The following is a 22,653-nucleotide window of genomic DNA, read 5'->3' on the forward strand; positions in this document are numbered from 1 at the left end:
CTCTCTCTCTCTCTCTCTCTCTCTCTCTCTCTCTCTCTCTCTCTCTCTCTGTTGTCATCGTCGCCGTTCCGACGACGAGCAACGCCTTATCCAACCGTTGAAACTAGACAACGAAGAGAATAGACGTGTCTCCGGGTCTTTAGGCACTTAAATGTCGGAAGTTACGGAGAACCTCGAGATCGCGGCACAACGAACGCGCCCGGGTTTTACCATCTTCTCTATTTACAGCCTTGATCGAGCACGTCGGCACGTCTCGAAGAAGGATCGGGTGGTGGTAGTGGTGGTGTTGGTGGTGATTGTATTGAAATGTACGGTATCCGAACGAAATCGCGCGCGAGTCATTTCGAGAATCGTGCAAACTGAGAAATTCGCCATCGTAGGTGAGGACGATCGTCGCGAGATTACGCGTGAGATTACAATTCGATGGGTCTCGCTACTGGCCTGTTGAAGAATGTTAATAGCTTAGTGGAGCGATCGTTTGCTTGCGCCTTTCTTCTTTTTTCTTCTCTTTTACCTAAATTTCATTTAGGCGAATCGTACACGGAAAAAGGTGATTCAGTTGCAAATCTACAGTTTACTGGACATAATTAAACGTCATAACTAAGCAGAGATTTGCTGGCGCAGCGGAGAAATTATGTGTGGGAGCAATTGTCAATCTGTTCGTGGCCCACTTTTGTTGATGTTATCTTAATTACTGCAACAAAAGTCACTTCGTATATTTCGAGCCGATTGAGAAAGTTTGCGAAACAAATTCATCAATTCCACCAAACAAATCAGGCACTTATTCGATAGCTGATGAAGAAACTATTTTTGTTCGTTTTACGAAGAGAGGTGCACTCTCATTAAGACTGAATGCGCGAATGTTCCTAATGAGAGAGATGTGTAGTTATGTGCAATTTAAATTTTCCATCTTATATTAACAACTGTATGTATCTCTGCGATATAATATATTGATATAAATTTAGATTTTTATAATGTCTCATTGTACTATTTGGACAATGGTCGCACGGTAAATATTGTAGAGCTGTGACTAACTTCTGTTGCTGGAGCGACTAATTATTTAGCTATGACGAAACCCGCGCGTTAATGTACCACGTTTGCTTTGATACAACAGCGGAAAGATTAGTTGCACCTATCGAGTTGTATTTTTCAGCTTGTGTAATAGAGAATCGTTTTCGCTGTACTAACAAATCTGCCGTGCTGCAACATGAAACTTTATTAGGTATAACCACAACTCTATGTGGTTTTACGATTTAATTACCGCAACGTAGCAAACTGGCGGCTCATATATTACGGCTATAGACTTGCTAGGCTAACGAGGATTTCAGTTGCGACAGTAACTCTTTTTTTCCGTGTACGAACTCTGCGTCTAAATCTCTCTCTCTCTCTCTCTCTCTCTCTCTCTCTCTCTCTCTCTCTCTCTACATATTTATATTTACTTCGAACAGTCGCAATTCTCGAAATTCGCCCGTTCGATTTTCGATGTTCGACCAGAATCCGCCGCTCCGTCGTGAGCAATTCCCGTGAGAAAATACTGTCCATTCTAATACAAGTTCTTGCTGTGCGACGTTCGTGGCCGAGAACATATTCGGGAGAAGAAACAAATGAATGAATAAACGAACGAACGAACGAACGAACCGCCCGCTGAACGCGAGACTCGCAAAATTAAATTCGCCTCTCCGCGGCCCGCAACACCGATCTCTCGCGCAGCCGGGGCGGGCCCATGCGGAATTTTTACTCGTTACCACACTTACACACACAATATGGCATACATGCTCTATATCAAAATACACTTACGTCTCCTAAAGAGTAATCGATCGTTTCCCACCTTAATCTTTTTTTTCTTTTGTAAAATGTATATATAAAATATTATGTATAAAAATCAAAACCGCAATTATATTTACCGTTACAATTTGCCGTTACGTATAATAGACGCGTTAGCGATATAAACCAATAACTAATAATAATTACTATCGTTAAAGTAGATTTCAATTTCGTAGTTAATAGTTTAAAATAGTTGTAATAATAATAATAATAATAATAATAATGATAATAATAATAATATCAATACGTTGATAAAATGATGACAATAATATAATAGTAATAGTAATATAGCAATGATCAATAATAATCGCAATTGAAGAATGGCAATTTACAGTTCACACTCATTGTACATTCCGTCTTCCGCATGATTCTTTGTTCACTCGCACACTCGTCCCTCGTTGCCAATATGAGCGCGTACATTCGCGTCGGCAACTGGACGGGAGTGTACGCGCGCACGTCACGAAATTAAAGACTAGCAATTACGATTCCCACGAAGGGTTCTCTACGCTGTAATTAGGTAAAATCGCGGGAGAGCCGCGCGCGGCTCAGCGTCTCTTAATTAATTATTTATTTATTTCTCATTTAACCTATGTTATCGATAAATTCCTTTACTAAAATATAGTATTACGGTATTTTGTGTGATTTTTTTTCACCGATGATCTTTTTAAGTTAGAGCGCACCGGGATGAAGAAAAGAGAAAACGTTGCGCGCGGGGTCGCCGCCGTGTGAGCTTCGTGAAACCGCGACGATCGATGTGCGACGTGCGGATCGGGGAGGTACTTGGATGCGTGCGAAATTGCATTTCGCGAAGGGCAGTAAGAAACAACGAGGTAAGCAAGGTGTCGGGTGTTGTACATCTCAAGATTACGTCTATGGATCGTTTGCGTATTGTGTGTCTACGTGATGTACGTCAAACTAAAAATAGTCGAACATTTATTTATGGGATATGAAGTTTATTTTTGTAAAACGTGAAGTATATTTCTGTGAATGAACTTTATATCTCACAAATAAATTTTTAAATATCTTTGTTATAGTTATATTTATGTATATATATATTTTTATAGTTATATTTAGTATTTATCTTTCTTTTTTCGCAGTATATAAAAATGTGTTCTTTTTTCATGTAAACTATGGAATATTATAAATTATATAAAAATATTCAGAAAGATTACTAAATTATGAGGCAGTTGTTATGTGTGTCAATTATAAATGTTTAAAAAAGTTTTAGAAAGACAACAAAGATGTTTAAAAAAGAATAAACTGTATGAGATTTTCATTTCTTTATGTGGCAGATTGGTACACTATGAGAGAAAAAATGTTTGAAATATAAGAGATATTTATTCGCACACACAATGGGAACTAATAATATATTTACTCGTACCGATGTACATACTTTTACATCGAGAAAATTTCTTTCACAAATAGAAAAATACATATTTCCTTTAAACCGCGCTGCTTTTCATGAAAGGAATGTGTTTACTCTATTTAAACGTAGAAATGAAATTTAAATATATATGTTATTAGTGCCCAACACTATGTAAATTTGTTCATCTTTTAGATATTTTTCTTTTAGATATTTTCTCTCAGTGTATATTTAACTCTAAAGAATGCCACCAGGGAATTCTGTGGACTCTGACTTGTTTGGGAAACAACGTTCATAAATAGTCATCAAGACCCCAAAGATTCAATAACAATATAAATTGTTCTTAATTATTTTCTGAGCAAAGCCGTACGTTCTTTAAACGGCATCCATAGACGACATCTCGTAAACAGTTTAAGTTGTCTACACACGTGGACGCGGAGCATCATAATTTGCACGGAAACGCGTCCAGTCTTGGAGAAAAGTGTTTCTCTCGTTGATGACGATCGAGACGAGGTCGAGATTTCGCGCGGAAGAGTGTAAAAATATATAAAAAGAGTATCGCGACGGAGGTGCGACGGGTTTCGCTTCTCAATGATAACGAAAAGAATTATCATTGTCAAGAACGAAGTGTGCTTAAACGCGACGACGGGAATGCAGCGCGACGTAGAATCGCACTTCTTGCGAGACACGCGAACATGAGGTCGCGCGTACGGCAGTGTGTCGACAGGCAGTTTCTGAGTACATCATCTTCGAGAGGGGAACGACATCCCTCGAGTTGATCGGCAGTTTCGAGACAGTCTCGGCGTTTGTGAGGGGTGCGCACGTCGTCGCGGTTTCACGCTCGTAAGACGCGGCCGGCCCGACAAATAATTCGCTCCAGGATATCCGACGGCGATCGATAAACCGATCTTCACGGGAGATCGACGCGAAATTCGACGCGTGCACACGACGAAGGCCAGACAGACGGTAGGGCGTGATCGATCGCGGATTACTTGTCGCCGGATCGCGTGGCGGCGCTCAGAGACAGCTACAGAAGACCCGAGGACTCCTCTCCGGGGCCCCGGTTGTTTTGGCAATTATTGTACTTGTCTATATTTACAGGTGTATCGTATATGCAATGCGTGAGACACCGAGAGCACAGAATCTCGCGGGAAAAATTGCATCTCGCGTCGCGCGAAAGCAATCTCTCTCTCTCTCTCTCTCTCTCTCTCTCTCTCTCTCTCTCTCTCTCTCTCATTCGCGCATTTCCTTTTTATTTTGCGACCACGCAAGTGAATCAATCGATGATCGTACGAGTGGAGGAGAGTAACTCACGTGACACGGGAATCACGAGAGAACGCGCGAGTATTCCATGGAATATAAACGTAAACACTCTGTCACGCGGGACTGCTTCAATTTCATCGAACCGTGAAGGAGAAAGGTTGGACACATAAAAGAATTTTCTAAAAATAAGAAGTTCGCATGTTCACTGCCGTAATGATATCAGGGAGTTCTTCATTCCCGACGCCATTTCGAAATTAGCGTATTTTGGCAATCAATGTGTAAGTCACACGGAGAAAATATTGTGGCAAAAATTAAGTTAAAATTAGATTTTCTTTTACAGTGTTTTGTTCTTGTAAAATCGAACTATATACTGCGATTGCAATGTGTGTGTGTGTGTTGTGTGAATTACAGAAACATTATTACAGAAATAGTAAATTCGACGATATAACATATGATACAAAAAACATTAAATTACAGTAATTTTGTGATAAAAAGTCAAACATGTACGATATTTTTAAGTAAATATATAGTAATTTCGATCACAATTCTGTATGGTCCAAGATTATAGAAATCTTGTTGTAATTTTTACTACAATATTTTCTCCGTATACAATTGTATCATTAGATCTAAAAAATATTATTAAATCTTTTTTATTCAAATCGACTTAGATTTTTCATCTACTTAGATCAAATTATATCTTTAATTGACGTCAAATGTAGTAAAACGGATAAAAACACGACTTTTAGGGTAAAAACTCGATCTAACTTCGATTTGCTTCTATGATGCAAATGTGCAAAAGTTCGCAACGAAAATGTCCACTCGTACGCATACGTGTTTGAGTTCCCCCCATATTTTCGTCATAGAAGAGGGAGATCTGTACAGTGAGCAGGTTGTTGTCGCTGTTCGGCGAGCGGCAACAGAATCATTATTTGGATGCCGGACATTCAAAAGAATATAATCCCATTCTTAGCAGAATTTCCTTATACATGGTCTCAACAGAAAATTTTTCTAAAACCAAAATGGAGATATTTCAATGAAGAGAACTCTATTTGCAAAATGCTATTTCCTACAACCCCGAGATCGAAGCGGGAATATTTACAGAAAGTCAGAAAATTTGCAGAAATTATTATAGTGAAAATGTATAGAAAACATTGTAAAAATTACGTTCAAATCATACTTTTACTTTCAACCTTTCTTGTAAAGCTGAACTATATTGAAATTGTCGTATAAATTACTATAAAAACAGAAAAAATTTAACGATCTACCTGATATATAATACAAAAAAAAAAAACATTCAAGTAATCACAATAATTTTGCAGTAAAAATTCGAGCGTGTGTAATATTTTTAAACTAATATACGGTAATTTCGGCCTTTATTTTGTATGATCCGAGATTATGAAAATTTTGTTGCAATTTTTTTACATTTTCTCCATGCATGAAAGACATAAAGTGAGACTTGTACACTGCATTGTCAGATAAAAGACGAAATTCTTCTCTAGTTTTAAAAATATTGTGTTCGGAACATCTTCCTTTGGTCTTGGAGGAATCCTCTCGAGGCCATAGAAAGAAAATCCTACTAAGGATGAGATGATATTTCTTGAGTGAAAGAAATCACGACCGACGGGCATGGGCATCAGATGGGGAATCGCGCGAATTTGTAATTTGTACACACGGCTCTCGTCGTTCATTCAACACACACACATACACGTGCGCATATGCACACACCTATACACGCCCACTCAGAGATTGTATAGCACGATTCTACCATCACGATAATTCGAAAAATATTTGCGAGCGATCGGCGATGAGTCTCGTTACGTTTTCTACGCGATTAAGGGTGCACACACAGAGAACAGTAATCACCTACGTTTTATTTTTTTTTTACGCGAGTTACTTTAATTAGCGCGACGTCGTTTTAACGTTTTTCTTCTATTTTCTTTTTTATCTCCTCAACAAACTGTTTTTGATCATCGAGAAAGCTTCGATTACGGGCGTCGGCGAAGTGCTACTCGTAATACACTCGGCCCCGTGAGCTTATTTGCGTTTGACATACCTCTTATATATATTTATATATATGGCTGTGTGTGTCTGTGTATGTGTGTGTGTGTGTGTGTATACTTTATATATATATATATATATATATATATATATATATATATATATATATATATTTGAATTTTACACGTACGTCTCAGCTCGCGGATACCGACAGATCGGACATGACCGCCGTGTCGCGCGCCACATTATACTCCGCACTGTGTGTCGTTTAAAATATATATAGCTTTTTATGTTTTCATCCGCAGATACAAAAATACGATTCTCGGTCGGGTACGGCGTCGGCGTTCACTCGTACACGCACCCCTTCTCGACCGCGTGCCCGACGAATGATCATCCGCTCACGCAGGATGCGCTTGCTTTTTTCTCTCTTTTTTTTTTAATTATATATCCATAGCGAGATGAGAACAACCAACATCGCGTCGCTCAAGTGCGCACGTTCAATCTTGCACGGGAAAATTAATCAGGGACCGGATGAAAAACTCAGCTTGGAAAAACAGAAAGATTTCTGCTCATCAGCCAAGTGATTTCAGTTATCTCAACCGACTTTTAATGCAGGTTGAATATTCAGATGAACGTACTTTCGGTCACAGTCCTTGTTCAGTTACTCGAACTGAAGCTGTTCTTTCCGTGCATGGATAAAACACAACTGCTTTAGTGTAACTGAATTTTCTGTTGGGGACTGGAGGACCAGATACAAATCCGGTTGAGAATAGAAAGATTCCTATAGAAGGTTTCCACTCAGCCAATTATTCTCAGTTATATTAAGAAAATTTTAGTGTAGACAAATGTTTTTAGTAAGAAAGATATTATTTCCCGTCTGGTCCCTGTTCAATTGCACAAACTGGGATTGTTTTCCTTTTTCGTGTGAGACATCGGTTCTTTCTGGATTCCTAGCGACTATATCACGCGAGGACGTTGGTTGCTTCGATTTCAAGTGCGCCGTCACCTCTTTGTCGTTCGATCCGCAGTTCGCATCGGCAAGGTGCATTTCTCTTCGCGCTTTATGCAGTTGTCGCCCGTTTTCGTGCGCACACACGCGCGCATTCGGTCGACTTGCGCTCGAGTTTCAAACGATGCATTAGAATTTTGTCCTGCAAGAGTAAATTTTTAGCGAGAAAAACATTAGTCGAGAGTGATCGCTTGACATGCCTTATTCAGGCAGGAGATATTACGCGTTGAATTACATGTTGACTCTCGTCTTCCTCTCGTCTTCATCCCCCTCGGGAGTCGAGCAGGGAAAGAAGGCGCCGGGCGTCTTCGCACAGTCGGCGCTCCGGTTCTCGGGATCAATGGAGAAGAAGTGCACGTGACCGTTGAAACATAAAATTCTCCAAAAATATATTTCCCGTTCCTCTCTCTCTCTCTCTCTCTCTCTCTGTCTTTCTCTTTGTCTCTCTTTCGCATCGTAACACACGCGCCCGAGCGAGTCAACCTCGACGAGCTCGATCGAACCGGAAAGCCGACCGTGCGTGTCCGCGGGAAAAAGGGAGACACGCGCGAACAATTGCCCGGAGAGGTCCGGAAAGATGCATTCCCTCTGTGTGCGAAGTCGATTGGAACGGGAAGTCGTTCCAATCGACTTGAACGATCTTCGGAAAGTGCGCAGCGACAGTTCGTGCGTGCTCCCCGTTTCCCTCGGGACTCTCTAAAGTACAATCAGTGTATTCTTCATTGAACTGTCATCCTGATAACTGACGATTCAGTTGTAAGAGTACAGCATTGCAATCGGTAAAATCTCGCTAAAAGGATCAGTTAATAGTGCTCGTTAAATTTCTCGGATCAAAATCATGCTTAAAACGAGTAAGAAGTGACAGTATCGTCGCTCAAAGCGACAGGGAAACACACACTGTCACTCGAAACTGCAGAAGTGAATGTTTCACTGAAGATTAGAGTGGATTCTAACTCCAGTTTCAGTCGATTACAGTAAACGTTCTTCTGATGATGGAATACATCAGATTTATTCTTCAATTTCGAGTGAAAGCATTCATTCGACGATTCAGAGTGGAAAATTCACTCTACGGGAGTGAACAATCACTCGATTTTGAGTGACTTAGCTGTCACTTCACTTCTCGAGTGAAATTTCACTTCGAGAAATTTCGAGAGTAGCGACTATTCCCATTACTGCTGCATTTTGCAAACGTAAGCAGTGTTTTTGCACGCATGGCACTCGTACAGATTTTATAGATTTACTACAGATTTTGCAGCAAAAAATTTAGTTCCATTAATCAAGATTAGTGAGACATAAGACAGAGCAGTGTGAAAGTGTCTTCACTGAAAATTTCAATAAATACTCATTGATTATCGGTGGATAGTCCTTCCACTGATCCAATCAGCAATATTTTGACTGATTCACTTGAAGAGGACACCTTTCAGCTCCCTTTCTGCTCCCCAGAGAGATGATCGCGAACACGCGCAAATCGGATAATGTTCCAAGTGCTCATAAATATCGGCCGAAACGTATCCCAAAGACGCAACTCAGTCCACCGTTTTCTTCTCTTCATTTATCTTCTCTTTGCCTCTCTCGCTCGATTTTCTTCTTCTGTCGCTTTTCGATTATTTCGCGGGTGATTTTCTACGCGGACACGTAAGACGGACACGCATGCTACACGAGACGTCCTGTTCATCCGTCTCCTGCTCCTTTCCTCTCCGTTGCCGAAGGAGAGGACATCAAAACGCGCGAAGCACTAGAAAGCACACACAGGCGAAACGGTTCAGACATCGACGAGCGCGTGTTCCACGTGTAAAGTGTACCATATTAAAATACAGCTTCTCTCTCTCAATAATTCTTCGTTTTTCCTTCTTCCTCCTTTTGTATGCATTCGCTTCCTCCGGTTCCTTGCCGCCTCTAGACACCCGCGCGACAATCGTTATAATAATCATGATAATCATAATCGTATTCGTAATTAACATTACTTTTGCTTTTACATTACTTCCCCTCGCGTCAAATCGTCTAAAAATATGTCGTATGTATCTTCGTCTTCGCTTCTCTCTCTCTTTCTCTGTTGTCCCTTCTTCCTCTCATTTCGTTCTTTCGCGCGTTTCTTGCGAAATCGCCGAATATTCTCTTTCTTTCTCTATCCGTCCACCTACCCCGTTCATCGCGCGATATACACGCGCGTTTTATTCTCAAGACGAATACGCGTTATTAATCATAGGTATCTACATGTAATGCCTATATGTATATATTTATAGTGTGTATCATTGTAGTACTCTACGCGCAGATGTAATACACGGACGGTAGTGCCTATAAAAGAGAGGGACACCCAAGATCCGAAAAAGAATTCCGAATGCGAGAACGGTGTGTAAATGTATGTGTGTGTGTCGAACATGTGACGCGTGAAAAACGGAGCGAAACAAACGCGATTCGTATACCATGGTGCATCTCGATTTACGCCGTCGACTCGCCGTCGTTGTCCAAGACGCGAAATGATACAAATTGAAATGCACAGGATCCAGAATTTAAAAAATATGATAAGAGCCTTTCAATAATTACGTCACATCACAAGAGAGGGGGGAGAGAGAAAGTAAAGCTCATGGAACGCCACACGCATTTTGTATCTAAATGTTTTTATATTTAAAAATATATTCTACAAAAGTAATTTAACTTTGTGCGTTAATATATAATAGTAAAAATTTTAATTTCGACATTTTTTTTGGAAATATAATTGTTTTTTTTTTTTTTTTGGAAACATAATTTTCATTAATTAATATTAAAATAAAATAAAGTAATTAATTTGATATACTTAAAAATTATTCGTAATTTTAAAAAAGATAATAGCATAATCTAGTATTATTATACTTGCAATACAATAAATTTTTTTTCTGACGCAAATTTGTCGGTAAACATTATCGCTTTCAGCGACAACGTGACGACGTTTGCGAACCTTTTACAATTCCTTAAACGTATTAAAAATAGGATATAACTTTTCTCCATTGTGTTATTTGATTCGTCTTGATTTCTTTTAATCAAGACTTTCTATCTTTTCTGGAATATAACTGGCTAATATAAATTGAAGGAGAAAAGTAAATTATTTTTTCTTATCCTATGTAGAGAGAGAAAGTAATGTCATACATCACGTAATATTGGACTCAACCTTTGTGACAAAAGGGGAGGGAGAGGATACAAAATACTCAAATCTTGCGTGACGCAATTGTAGAATGGCCCTTAAAAGAAGAGATTGACTCCAACTGTAAAATCTCGTTGAAACGACGGCGTTGATGGAGCCGTTGGACAGCGCGAATCGAGCGGCCGCCGTCGTTGTGGGAAACGGGGATGTTGTCCCCTTCGTCGAGGCGCTCAGCACGAAGAACGTCCTCGCGCTGAAGCTCGCGTCCCGCGACAGAGAGAAAAATACGCGAGAATACTTACACACAGAAAAATATATGTATCGCTAATTTATGGAGCATACTCGAATCTCGTCCGTACGCCGCGATTGTCATCGTCGGGACAGTAGGCCGCGTCGCGAACTTGCAATTACAATGAATTGCGAAAGCTCCAGCCCGTCGGACTCGAGCTGGACTCGGCTTCATCTCGCGGCATATCCTCGAGCTGAAAGCGACGGCGCCCCTCCTGTCCCGACAACGACGAGACGTATGCTGGGAGGTAGTCGTTGCTGCGTTAATCCTTAGCATATTTAGACTTAACAATATGTGTGTATGTTATCTTACCGCTACGACGTTTCTGAATTCCGATAGTCGATTCTCAGCGCAGTTACGTCGCGCCTCGTAGTCCCTGATCGGTCGATGCCATTCGTTAAGTAAGCATGAGTTCGCACTCGAAGCGCCGGGAACAACGCAGACGTGAGACATGATTAGGAGGAGAATCGTCCGGATGTTCGTCCACGACGAACAAATTGACGCGAGCTACTCGCTCTGACCGTTTATAACCCGTATTAACAGTCGTTACTCGAGATTTGTCGCATGTTAGATATTCAAATTTGAGCTTAGCGTTGGGTGCGAGTTTTTCAGTTGAACTACAACGGTAGACACAAAATAATTTATGCGATTCAATTGGAAAACTTAGATTTCCAATTATAAGACTCGTTTTAACAGTTGTCTCGTGTGAGATACTTGGATTTCAATTTAGAGTTACGTTTGAATTCTTCAGTCGAATCATATGATATACATCTGACATTGCATCTGCAATTTCAATTCAAGTATAAACTCACATTTCACTCTGAATTCAAGTAACAATTATTAAAATACGGGTCTAAATTCAAATAGAGAAACTGAACAAAAATAGGATTTTACAACACAATGTAATCGTCGAATTTCTTTCCGCGTTTGTTCTCCATCCAACAGACTCATGTTCTTCACGGCTCTGACATCCAAATCGTTCACGGTGCTTCGTCTCTGCGACGCTCTCGCGACTAACTTCTGCCCACGCGCGGTTTGTTTAGTAGGACATCGGTCGAACGCACACGCGAGGATCGAAGGAAGAGGCGCGCACGCGAGCGCGTTCCGAAAATTCGAAGACGTACGTCCGTGCGAGCGAGCGACGACTCGAGAACCGACTGACCAGAATCGACATGATTCCTGTCTTCCATTTTTCCTTTTTAACTGTACATACGCAGCTATATAAGCGAGTATACACTTTTTACACGTGCGTAATTATGCGCACTTTGCCTTCCTTCCCTTTGCGCGCTCCAACTGCGAGGAAAAAGGTTCCTATCGCAACGTCTGATCGAATGGAATGATCGGCAGTTTCCTCCCTCGGCTCTCCTGCTCCTCCTTCTCCTTCTCCTGCGCGTTTTTGGAGATGATCTCGCTAATGCACACACCGTTGAATAACGCGCGTCTTGCCCTCGGGAAGGAAACGCGAGACGCATACGCACTACCGAGGAACACCCGTTCGTCCGAATTGAAACGCGCGAGTCCGGCCGGAATAACAGCGATCTTCTCTTGAGGATCTTTACAATTTTTCACAAAATTATTTAATTTGCATAGTCGAAAAATGTTTCACGACTCTTGTCTTTCGAAAGTTACACACTTTTGTCATTAAAATTCAACAATGATATATCCTTTTAACTCATCTGCATCATTAGGAGACTTAAAAAATCAATGATTCTTTGTTCTGTTCATTAAATCGAATCAAATGTGATAAAGCGGATCAAGAATGACATGATTCTTGCAATTCCATCTTGAATAAGCAATCTTGAAGAATCCAATATAGTCAGGCAAAATGTGTACCCTTCCATTGCAAATGAGTAAATACCGCAGAGTCCGGTTGTCGCGTCCTCCTTTGACGCTTCTCGGCATCGATCTCAATTCACACCCGCCAAAAATACAGATACCGTTCGAAGAGGAGGAAAAAAGAAGTCTAAAGAACGATACCTCCGGCCTCTCATAGAGGGTACGTGGCGTAGCGCCTCGCGTTTCCTTTTACATCGCGGCAGGCGAACGAGCGTTACCGTTAGAGGGTTAGATAACGCGTGCGCTCGCGACGGCGTTCCCGCCGTCCGGAGTACTAATCAACACACCGGCGCAGCGCATCGCACATATGCATTCAATCTCTCACTGTCCCGCACTCGCCGGGCCGCATTCATCGCCACCCGCGAGGCTCTCTCGCGCACGTCGTTTGATTCGATTCGTTTCGACTCGACTCCCCGGGTCCGCGGACCCGACCGACCGACCGACCGACCAACCGACCGCGTGCTCGCCGCGAGCACCGTCTTTCGTAGGCACGGAAGTATTACTTTTTATTGCGTGTACTCTAACTGACAGTCTCCCTGAGAGAGAAACCCTAACTTGCCGAGGCGCACTCGAGAGACTCATATCACATTGCGATGCTCAGGCAAGATCCTCGCGCCTCTCCAAAGCATGTCCGCTTTGTATCTTCGTTTGTCCTTATTGCACGCGACTTCCTTTCGTCCCAACCCCCTCAAGCCACCACAGCTCGACGATCTTTCGGTGCGCCTGGAGACCCCGGCGAGCTGACCGACGATTGCTCCTCCTCCTTCATCTCTCCCGACATTGCCGAGACTCGCGAGAGTACCGCGCGATGCGAGTAACGATCGAGACGTCGCCTTCTATGTGAACGTAATGCGTGGTCGCAACGCGAAGGCTCGATCTCGCGGATGCTTCTTGCCTGACCGTCGCGGCCGAGTTTCCACCAAAGGTCTCTCGAGTCGTCCTTCCACCTCATCCGGTCCTCGCGCGATTGTTTCCCGAAGCCTCTTCGTTATTCCGGGCGCGTTCGACCGCTCACTCGTCCTCCTTCCTGCTCCTCCTTCCTCTTTCTTTCTTCTTTCTACGATTTACGCATCTCGCAGTTGCTGCTCCTTTTGTCGCATCCGCTTCCTTATCCCTTGAACTAGGTGACGCGCGCGTGGAACATCGGAAACGAGAAGAGAAACGATTCGCACGAGCGTCGATCGTCCTGAGAGACGTCGCCTGTCGTCGACGAGAGACTAGACTTCTGTCGATGCCGCCGGTCCTGACGCGGAATCCCGACAAGTCGCTCCTTCGCCGCGTCCACGTAGCACGGCAACGAGCTACTGGCACTTGGTGTCGCGATGGACGACGCCCCGTGTATCCTACGACATTGCTCCGCGCCCTGTGTCCTGCGTCCTCGTGACGGCTACGTCGCCGCCGCCGCCACGAACGCCGGGCCGCCACCCGTGCTCACCGCAAGGAGTAACGCGAAACCTTCACAAATAATCGTTCTCGACCGCCTGAGCGTCCTGCGACTTTAACGTCGCCATTTCCTCCGCTGTGCCTTCCTCACCCTCCTGCTCCTCCACGAAGCTTATGCTCCCGGCCTTGTACCAGACGACTATGTCTACCACAAAGGCCAACACGAGGATACCGCCGGTCGTGCCTGCGGAGAAACGCACATGTTATTGCCGCCAACTACGCTGGACGGTTTAACGCTTGAGTCCCGCCGTGTTCTTTAAACCTTTGGCTATTGGGTGAAAAAAGATGTTTATGAACTAAAGATGCTTTTGACAAAAGAGTTAATAAAATTATAAAATTATAAAAAGATTACTTTCTATAAAGATTTTTTTGAGTTGCTATATCTAAAGTCCAAATTTCAAAATTTTGAATAGCGAACCAAAGATTCAGAAAATCATTCGATTTGCAGAAAAGTTTGCATTGAGAATTTCTCGAAGCTGCTGTTTTTTAATCGAAAATTAAAACTTTTTGTTGAACAAATGGCGCATCCATTACGGCGGCAAAACACTTAAAATAATTAAAACCATTCAAAATTAATTTTTATACAAATTAAACCATATTTTGACTTTTTTGCCCATTATATTGAATTCATGAATTTTATTTTGAATTTGAAGTCGCTAATTTCAGAAACGTTTAAATACCAATTTTTATGCAAACTGAACGATTTTTTACATTTTTGGTCCGCCATTTTTAATTACACAATTCTGATTTTATATTTAAATTTAGCGACCTCAGAAACATAAAAATATGATATTCCGTTCTCTCCAATTGTTCCGCTATAAATATTTTTATTTATGTGTGGATCTTTCCCCCTTTGACTTCCTATTTTTTAAAAGATTTTTAATTTTTGCTTACTGTGGAATCATTCCCTAAATTAATCTTTAGAATCAAACGCTAGTTTCTAAAAATTTTCCAACGAAAAAGAAAAATTGTTAATGAGCGCGTTTATAGGCCAATTTAAAACGTGATTAGGTGATCTTCGAAATAAACCGCCGAAATCAATTCGCGTCCTATGTCTTTTTGAAAACCGAATGAGAAACGCGTGCATACCGTGATAGAACATCCTGAAGACGTTCGAATCGTACAGCCAGCAGGCGCCTCGCTCGCCGCAAGCATATTCCCATACGAGACAAGCGGAATCCACTACAGCACCATAAACAATAGGACAGGGAACATTGCCTAAAATGAAAAAAACAAAGGTAATATATTATATTATTATGTATGTTATATATATTATATATATATAATTTTTTTTTATATATATGTAACACACACTATACGAAAAACACATCCGTAATTGCCAATTATTTCGTCGAGTCGGCCGATATAAAGATAATTATAATCTTTCGATGCTTTTCCGCGCTCGCTTCCTCGTTTCATTCGAGTTTCAGAGACACGTCGCGGTCTGTATGTTGAAAGAAAAAAAAGAGAATGTCTCGTCGAGTAATTACCGAACAAGCCGATGGCAAATTGTATCAGGCCGAGCGCCATGGCCTTGTCCCTGGGATCCACGCATCGCAGGATGAGCAACATAGAGCCCACCTCGCTGGTCGAGTGGATAAAAACGAAGACCGAGAACAGGATCATATAAACCCAAAAGTTACTGCACTCCAGCTCGCAGTAACCTATCTTCGCCGTGCTCACTTCTTCTGGTATCGTTATGTTCTGTCCGATGCACTGACAGTTATAAAACTGCGAAGTACCAAACATAAGGTCGTCAGAAGGGAGGAAGAGAAGGCAAAAAGATCGTAATTGACACGAGGACAAGACTTCGCGATAAGTATGCGCGATAAGTCACGCGTCAAAAATTAAAAAAAAACCATAACTGCTAAATATAAGTTTTACATCGGTTTTATGATAAATATAGGTTTTACATTGAATGGGGAAGTATTAATCAATTTTGACGATCAACGCGATATCACTATGAGAATATATTACAGATACTAATAAATATTTAGATATTTCAAAATAAAATACATTTAGAAGTCTACAGACAGAAGAGAGCTTTTATTTTTTAAACAGAATTTAAATTTTATCAAATTTAATTCAATCCGCGCGCGTCAATTTAATTTAAAGAAATACGACTCACACCGCTGATTAAAAATTTAAATTTTATCAAATATAAATTTGATTAATAAATATAAATTAATTTTTTTTAATTAGTAATGATGTAAGTTGAATTTTCTTTTAATAATAAATTGAGAAAATACTGTTTATACTAAAAACGAAAATACTGTTTGTGAAAGATATTGTTACACACTATTCTAATAGAACCGATAAAAATAAGAGTCTAATAAGTGTTTGATTACTTATGGATACTTATAATATACTAATTCGTCGTAAAACGACGCAAGTGTTTCGAACTCTTTGCACGACTCGGCGAGTCGATCGCGATTATTCCCGAGCCTATGGCGCGTCTCCGAGCTAATGGCCGATTCAATTACCGTCGGTGTACCGTGCAATCTCGTTGAAAGAACAGACATGTCGGCGGTTCGACTACTGCGGCGTACTTACCGATGCTACTTTGCCGTCAACAACCGTATAATTCGAGCAGCCCGCGTGACACGCGGAGAAATACGTTCTGCCGTCGGCGCCGCAGATTGGACTGAATTTGTTCCGATCGCAGTCGCAAGTGGTCTCGCAGGTCGGCTCGAAGCTGGATATTCTGTGGAAATGTCGTTTCAGAGTCAGCCGGCGCCTCAAACTTAAGTGAGATTCGCCTCCTGTCTCGCCTTTATTAAATTCGAGACAGACAGAGTTTCGCGCGCAAAAATATATTATTCTAAAATGATTCGGGCGGTGCATATTGAACTTCAAATGAATTAAGTCGAATACTACAATCCGTCCAGGACTAATTTAGCAAGAACCAATCAGTATCTATGCAAGGATTTTGTAAACAACATAAACAAAGCGCATAAATTGTTTTCTCGAATAATGTACATCGAGAAAAAAGTATTTGAAGATTTATTTGCGGGAAATGGAGTTTATCATATAGAAATGAATTTTATTTTACGGAAATAAATTTTACATCCCATAAATAAATTTTCAAATTATTTTCTCAGCGTGACATGCAAATAACAGGATACTCTTGATATTATATAGAAATATAAAAATGCTCAGAAAATATCTAGACATTCTTGTGATTATATATCCTGAACATTCTGAATATTTGGAGAAAAACAATTGATTTATTGCACCATAAAATCCATGTAAAGCTCTTGGTATTCGCCCAATTTTATACCAACCAATATCAATCAAGAGAATTATGGAATTAATCATTTTCCCAACATAATCCGTACTTTTGCCGACTAATTTGACCGCGCTGTGCGATGTAAAAAATTGCGTGGAACAAAAATTTCTGTTTATCCCGGGGAAGGCAAACTCACAGTGCGCCTCGTCCACGTTTAGGACACGGCGGCGGTGGCGTGCGATACAACGGTTTGTCCCCCTCGACGACGGGGCACGCATCGCTCTACACCGGACAAAGTCACTGTCGAGATTCGACTTTCGCACACACATACGGGGCACGGATAAACCGCCGGGGGTGGGAAAGAGAGGAATCGAAATCGAGAGAGTCTGAGAAATGTATGTATCTGGGGGAACCCCGGGTGACGTCGTTGACTTGTAAATAAGACGCGGTGGCCACGACATTTCAGATACGCGTACTTACGATGCACATTCTAATGGGACACACATCCGAACACGTTGTCTTTTCGTTAAACACTACGAATGACACGCCGGCCGCCGATATATTTGAATACGATGGTTTTGTGACAATGTGTTACTAACGTGAGCCGGACTCTCGAAAACACCGACGTTATCTGAGGGAATATGAAAAGTTCATTGGCTTGAGAGATCGAGGGAGGAAGAAGAAGAGAGAGAGAGAAAATGAAACAGAAAGAGACGGAGAAACCCAACTAGAAATTTATCCCATGGTCAGGTTGTTGGCAATAAATTATTATGTTTGTACTACGAAGAAAATATCACAGCAAAATTGCAATGTTTTTTTATATCGTATACCTGGGCCCTTATTCTTGAAATAGTTGCGTATATGTAAGTTTTACTGCGCAGCTATTTTATGGTATAATTAAACCTGCGCAGTAAAACTTACGTATACGTATCTATTTCAAGAATAAGGGCCCTGGTAGATCATCAAATTTATATTCTTGTACTTGCATTATAATTTCAATAGAATCCAGTTTTACAAAAAACCTGGTAAAAAGAAATGAAAAATAGAAAAATTTTAATGTAATTTTTATTACAATATTTTTTTCACGTAGAATGTGATACAATATGCCATACAATGTGGCAATTAGGATCTTATTAATAAGTAATATTTGAGAACATTACCTTGTACAAAACAGATAACCGATTGGAATCAACCTGACCAGAAGCACGGGATAAATTTCTACACGGACAGAATATAATTTTCTTTTTCATGTAAATTCTTTTCAATTTTACTGTGTTTCCAGTAGTGTAGGAAGATTGCCAGTAAGGTCTTGCTAAGAAGCGCAGCAAATTTCGTTGGAAACATAGCAAATTTTTCAATAGAATATTTCAGTTCCGAAATTACAAGTAGTACATACGAAATGAATGGTAAAACACATATAATACAATGATAGTCAATTGTCATAGAATATTAATCTATCCTTCAGCTATAAAATTCTGCGGTAGTTTTCGCTATAAAATTCTCTCTGCATAGTCGGGAAGAACGCGAAGGAGACATAAACTTTCTTTTAACCTCACCCGAGCTTTCCACTATTTCCATAAAAGAATCAACACGATCTAAATAAGATTTACGTGAGCCGAAATTGAAATTGAAAATATCGCTCAACTATCAGCGGCTTGATTTACTCGACCTAGTCGAAATATCTCGTTCAATTTATACTCATGAATAATTGCCTTAACAAGTGATATTTTATACGATATTAATTATCATGTGTCATTTCATTAGTCGCTCGTTATTTTCACCATTGGGCTGTTCTCCTCTCGCGCACACATATATATTCGGCTATATTCGCTTTGTAATTTCGTTGGATGCTGAGAACATTTGTTGCTTACCCGTCGGAATGTGACACCAGCCCGGCGAAATCGTCCATCGGGCAGCCGATGAACATCAGCACGCCCATGCCGATCGCGTAAGCGACCGCAGTGAAGGCGATCCAGGCTGCGACGAACCTGGCGTTAGGCTTCACCCTCAAGATAAATACTCCGCTAATTATGATACCCAATCCCATCACTAAAATACCACCGACACCTGCGCAGAAAAAACACACGATTTCGCTCGATACCATTCTCCGACCGCCTCAATTCGTGTCCCCGAGACAACTCGGCTTTATAAAAAAGCCGGATATACTTCGTCGATACTGCAAAGCACGCTTTGTCTGTTGTATTGAATTAAAAACAAGTAACGAAAAAGGATGCCGATCAATCGATCGATCGAGGTCTTGTCAGCTGTAAACAATTCTGCAACTGAACTTTGCAGAGAAAGAAAATGATAAAAAACATGCACCCTCAACACATTCGCCATTACCATCCATTTGAGGAACCACTCACTTTAATAGACTACTCTCTTCTACAGTGTAAAACAGACTTAATTTAAATAAATAATGATGGTATTATAAAAATGATATTGTAAAGGTTTTAGAACTCTTTCATTACATATTAAAAAAAATAAATAAAACGGTATTGCAGGCCTTCTTCAGCTTAAAATTATATATATAAAATTGGGAGAGTCAAAGAGCTCAGTTGAAATTCTTATATGTGGCAGCGTCGTCACGACGAAACAAAGCAAAACCGAAAGCGGAGAGAGACTTAATTCGTTTATACGAAACATAGAATAAAAAGTTATCACTATATCACACATATATAACGCTGATAGCGAACGTGATAGTAATTCCGAGAAAACCAAACGCAAGCATTAAACTGAGAAAAAGTGTTGAAAAATTTATTTGTAGGACATAAAGCTCATTTCACAAAGAAGTGCACTTCTTTGTATCGCATAAATAAATCCTGGAATATTTTTTCTCATGGAGATTTTCTCCGCGATCCTCTCTCCATGCAACCTCACCAGCACGCTGTAACTTCTTCGCGGGCGGTCGCGGATTAATTCGAGATCGATACACGGCATCGCGCAACAACAACAACAACGACAACAATGCTACTCCGACAGCAATCGCCATATTATTCGCTGAATAATACAGCCGCGGATTATAATACGCGGAGTAGAATAGAAGCGGAGCGCGCCCCAGCCTTGTTCTACGGTCGGCGCCAATTACTCGGCGAACAATCATCATAAATTAGAGCGCACACGCACACGTACGTGTGCCACGAAAGACAGAGAAAGGTACAATTAATACCGCGCGCATTCTACCGATTACATCGAATTATCCTGCTTTGCATTATCGTTGCATGCGCAAGCGACTCGCGACCGTCTCGCGACGTCCTTTCGATCTTGCCGTCTCGTCAAGTTTTTCACCACTTATTAATTACATTGCGCGCGCGGACACACCGGTGGGACATTATTCTCTTAATGTGCGGGAGGAGACGGTCGAGAGCGCGAATCGCGACTGCTCCAGGTTGCTCGAGGATTAACAGTGATAGTGATAGTTGAGCTTAGTTTGGCGCGCACAAATTGACTCAAGCGAATTGAGATCCTATAGCAGTCGTTAAATCTCGCTTTACTGCATATATGAACACATACACACAACACAACACAATACAATTGCATATAAAAATGTCACATGATTTTCTTAAAGCGTGCAAAACTCTTTATCTTTTCCTTGTGTGTAGAATTAATATATTCAACAAATATAATAATATCATCTTCAGCAGAATCCTCTTATATAAATTGCATATGGACTTAATATATGATTCTTTTAAAATTAAAATATTCTAACACTCTAAAAGAGAACGAACTCTGGTTGCAAGTAATATTGTCTATAATCCCGTATTCTAAACGAAAGTTCTTCTATCCTTCTAATAAAGAGGCATAATATGTTGTGCTTGAAATATTTTTCTTTGGGAGTTTTAGAAGAATCCTCTTCCCGTATATAAAAAAATTCCGCTAAAGGTGAGATTACATTTGTTGGTTATCGTGTACAACTGACAGACGTCATATTCACTTTGAAGTCACTTTGAAGTCGAATCGTCTGACTTTAATAATAAATTTGTCCCTGAAAGGTCAAATAAATTCACGAATTTCTCGACGCGAGACGGGACGACTCCGCAGAACGGAGCGAGACAGCCGTCTCGGTGATACGTAAACACACTCGCGGTTCTCGCTTTCGCGTTTACGCCAAATTATCCACTTTGCGTCGTAATCACGACGGACATCCGGCGAGAATCTCCGCGACCGTCCCGTCCGTTAGGACCGTTCTTTCGTCGTCGTCGTCGTCGTCGTCGCGCGGTTTATTCGGGGACACAACTCGTCCTCGCGCGGTGCATGTCATTAGTAATAATTGGGGATACGTTTCGAGGGTTCTCCCTCCCTTCTCCGCCTCGCTTCCCCCCTCGCCACTCACCCCGAGGGGCCCCTCGCATGTCTGTCCGCGATAATTACCTGAGATCATGTTCGCATGATGAGCTGCCAGGCGAAATTGGCTCTCGAGGTACTTTGGCAGGAAGGTGTAGAGACCGGCGATCGGCAGGATGTGCAGCACGCTGCTGGCTGTCCTGAACATGAGGATGTCGTTCTTCAGTAGCCTCTTCACCGCATTAGGAAAGTCTGTAACCAGTGATGGTCTGAGTATTGCGGCACGAAACGCGAGAACGTGAGGAATAACCCGTCGGATATCGGCCCGTAGGATATCGTGTGCGCGTGTGTTCCCTATGTGGTTTGGCAAATGATAGATTGAACAAGAAATGTCACTTAATAAACGCAACGGCAGCTAAATATAGCTAAATATAAGTGGCTGAATAACGAGCGTGTCTGCCCCGAGTCAAAATTTTGCTTCTGCACTTGTCTCGCAAGAGTTTCAACCAACTCGCAAGACCGACGTCGAGGTACAGCACTGTACGAGCTGTCGCCCTGTGTTGAGGTGCTTACACTCTACCATTTTTTTCACGTTGAAAAAACAGACAAGTCCTACCACCGTCCATCGGGGAATCCAACCCAACAATTTACCCTGTATTTTTTATGTAATAGCGTGAAAAAGGCTTATGTATCGTGGAATGATAGATCATCGCTGTGGCACATACATGACGTCGATCTCTCATGAGGGACCGATGCGTCACACATTTGTGACGCTGACAGCGAACGTTGTTAAAGAAGGACTTATTAGATAGATAGATAATCGCCCGCTAATTCCGTTATTTATCTGTATTAACACGTGTGACGCTAATAGTGAACGCGTTAAAGAAAGGCCTTATCTTAATTAGATAGATAATCGCCCACTAACCCCATTATTTTTTTTATCCGTACATGAAAGAATTATTGTAGTGAAAATTACAACAAAATTTGTTCAGTCTTG

The 22,653-nt window shown here is 41.3% G+C and overlaps 1 protein-coding gene across 6 annotated transcripts in view; it reads right to left on the bottom strand.

Moving 5' to 3' along the window:
* Positions 1-659: 659 nt before the first annotated feature.
* The window catches only part of LOC116843753 (solute carrier organic anion transporter family member 74D), a 332,001-nt gene continuing 310,007 nt past the window's right edge, over positions 660-22,653 (bottom strand). For all 6 annotated transcript variants that reach the window (XM_032814481.1, XM_032814484.1, XM_032814483.1 and 3 more), the window contains 6 exons: positions 21,744-21,908; positions 19,244-19,439; positions 16,697-16,847; positions 15,634-15,874; positions 15,233-15,361; positions 660-14,327 (listed from right to left, as the gene is read on the bottom strand). In XM_032814481.1, the coding sequence (XP_032670372.1) occupies positions 14,158-14,327; positions 15,233-15,361; positions 15,634-15,874; positions 16,697-16,847; positions 19,244-19,439; positions 21,744-21,908 (1,052 nt within the window). In that variant the 3' untranslated portion in view covers positions 660-14,157. The remainder of the gene's footprint in view (positions 14,328-15,232; positions 15,362-15,633; positions 15,875-16,696; positions 16,848-19,243; positions 19,440-21,743; positions 21,909-22,653) is intronic.

This window comes from Odontomachus brunneus, unplaced genomic scaffold, assembly GCF_010583005.1.
Source record: "Odontomachus brunneus isolate Ranch 3 - 2012 unplaced genomic scaffold, Obru_v1 Obru_scaffold_035, whole genome shotgun sequence".
Lineage (NCBI taxonomy): Eukaryota > Metazoa > Arthropoda > Insecta > Hymenoptera > Formicidae > Odontomachus > Odontomachus brunneus.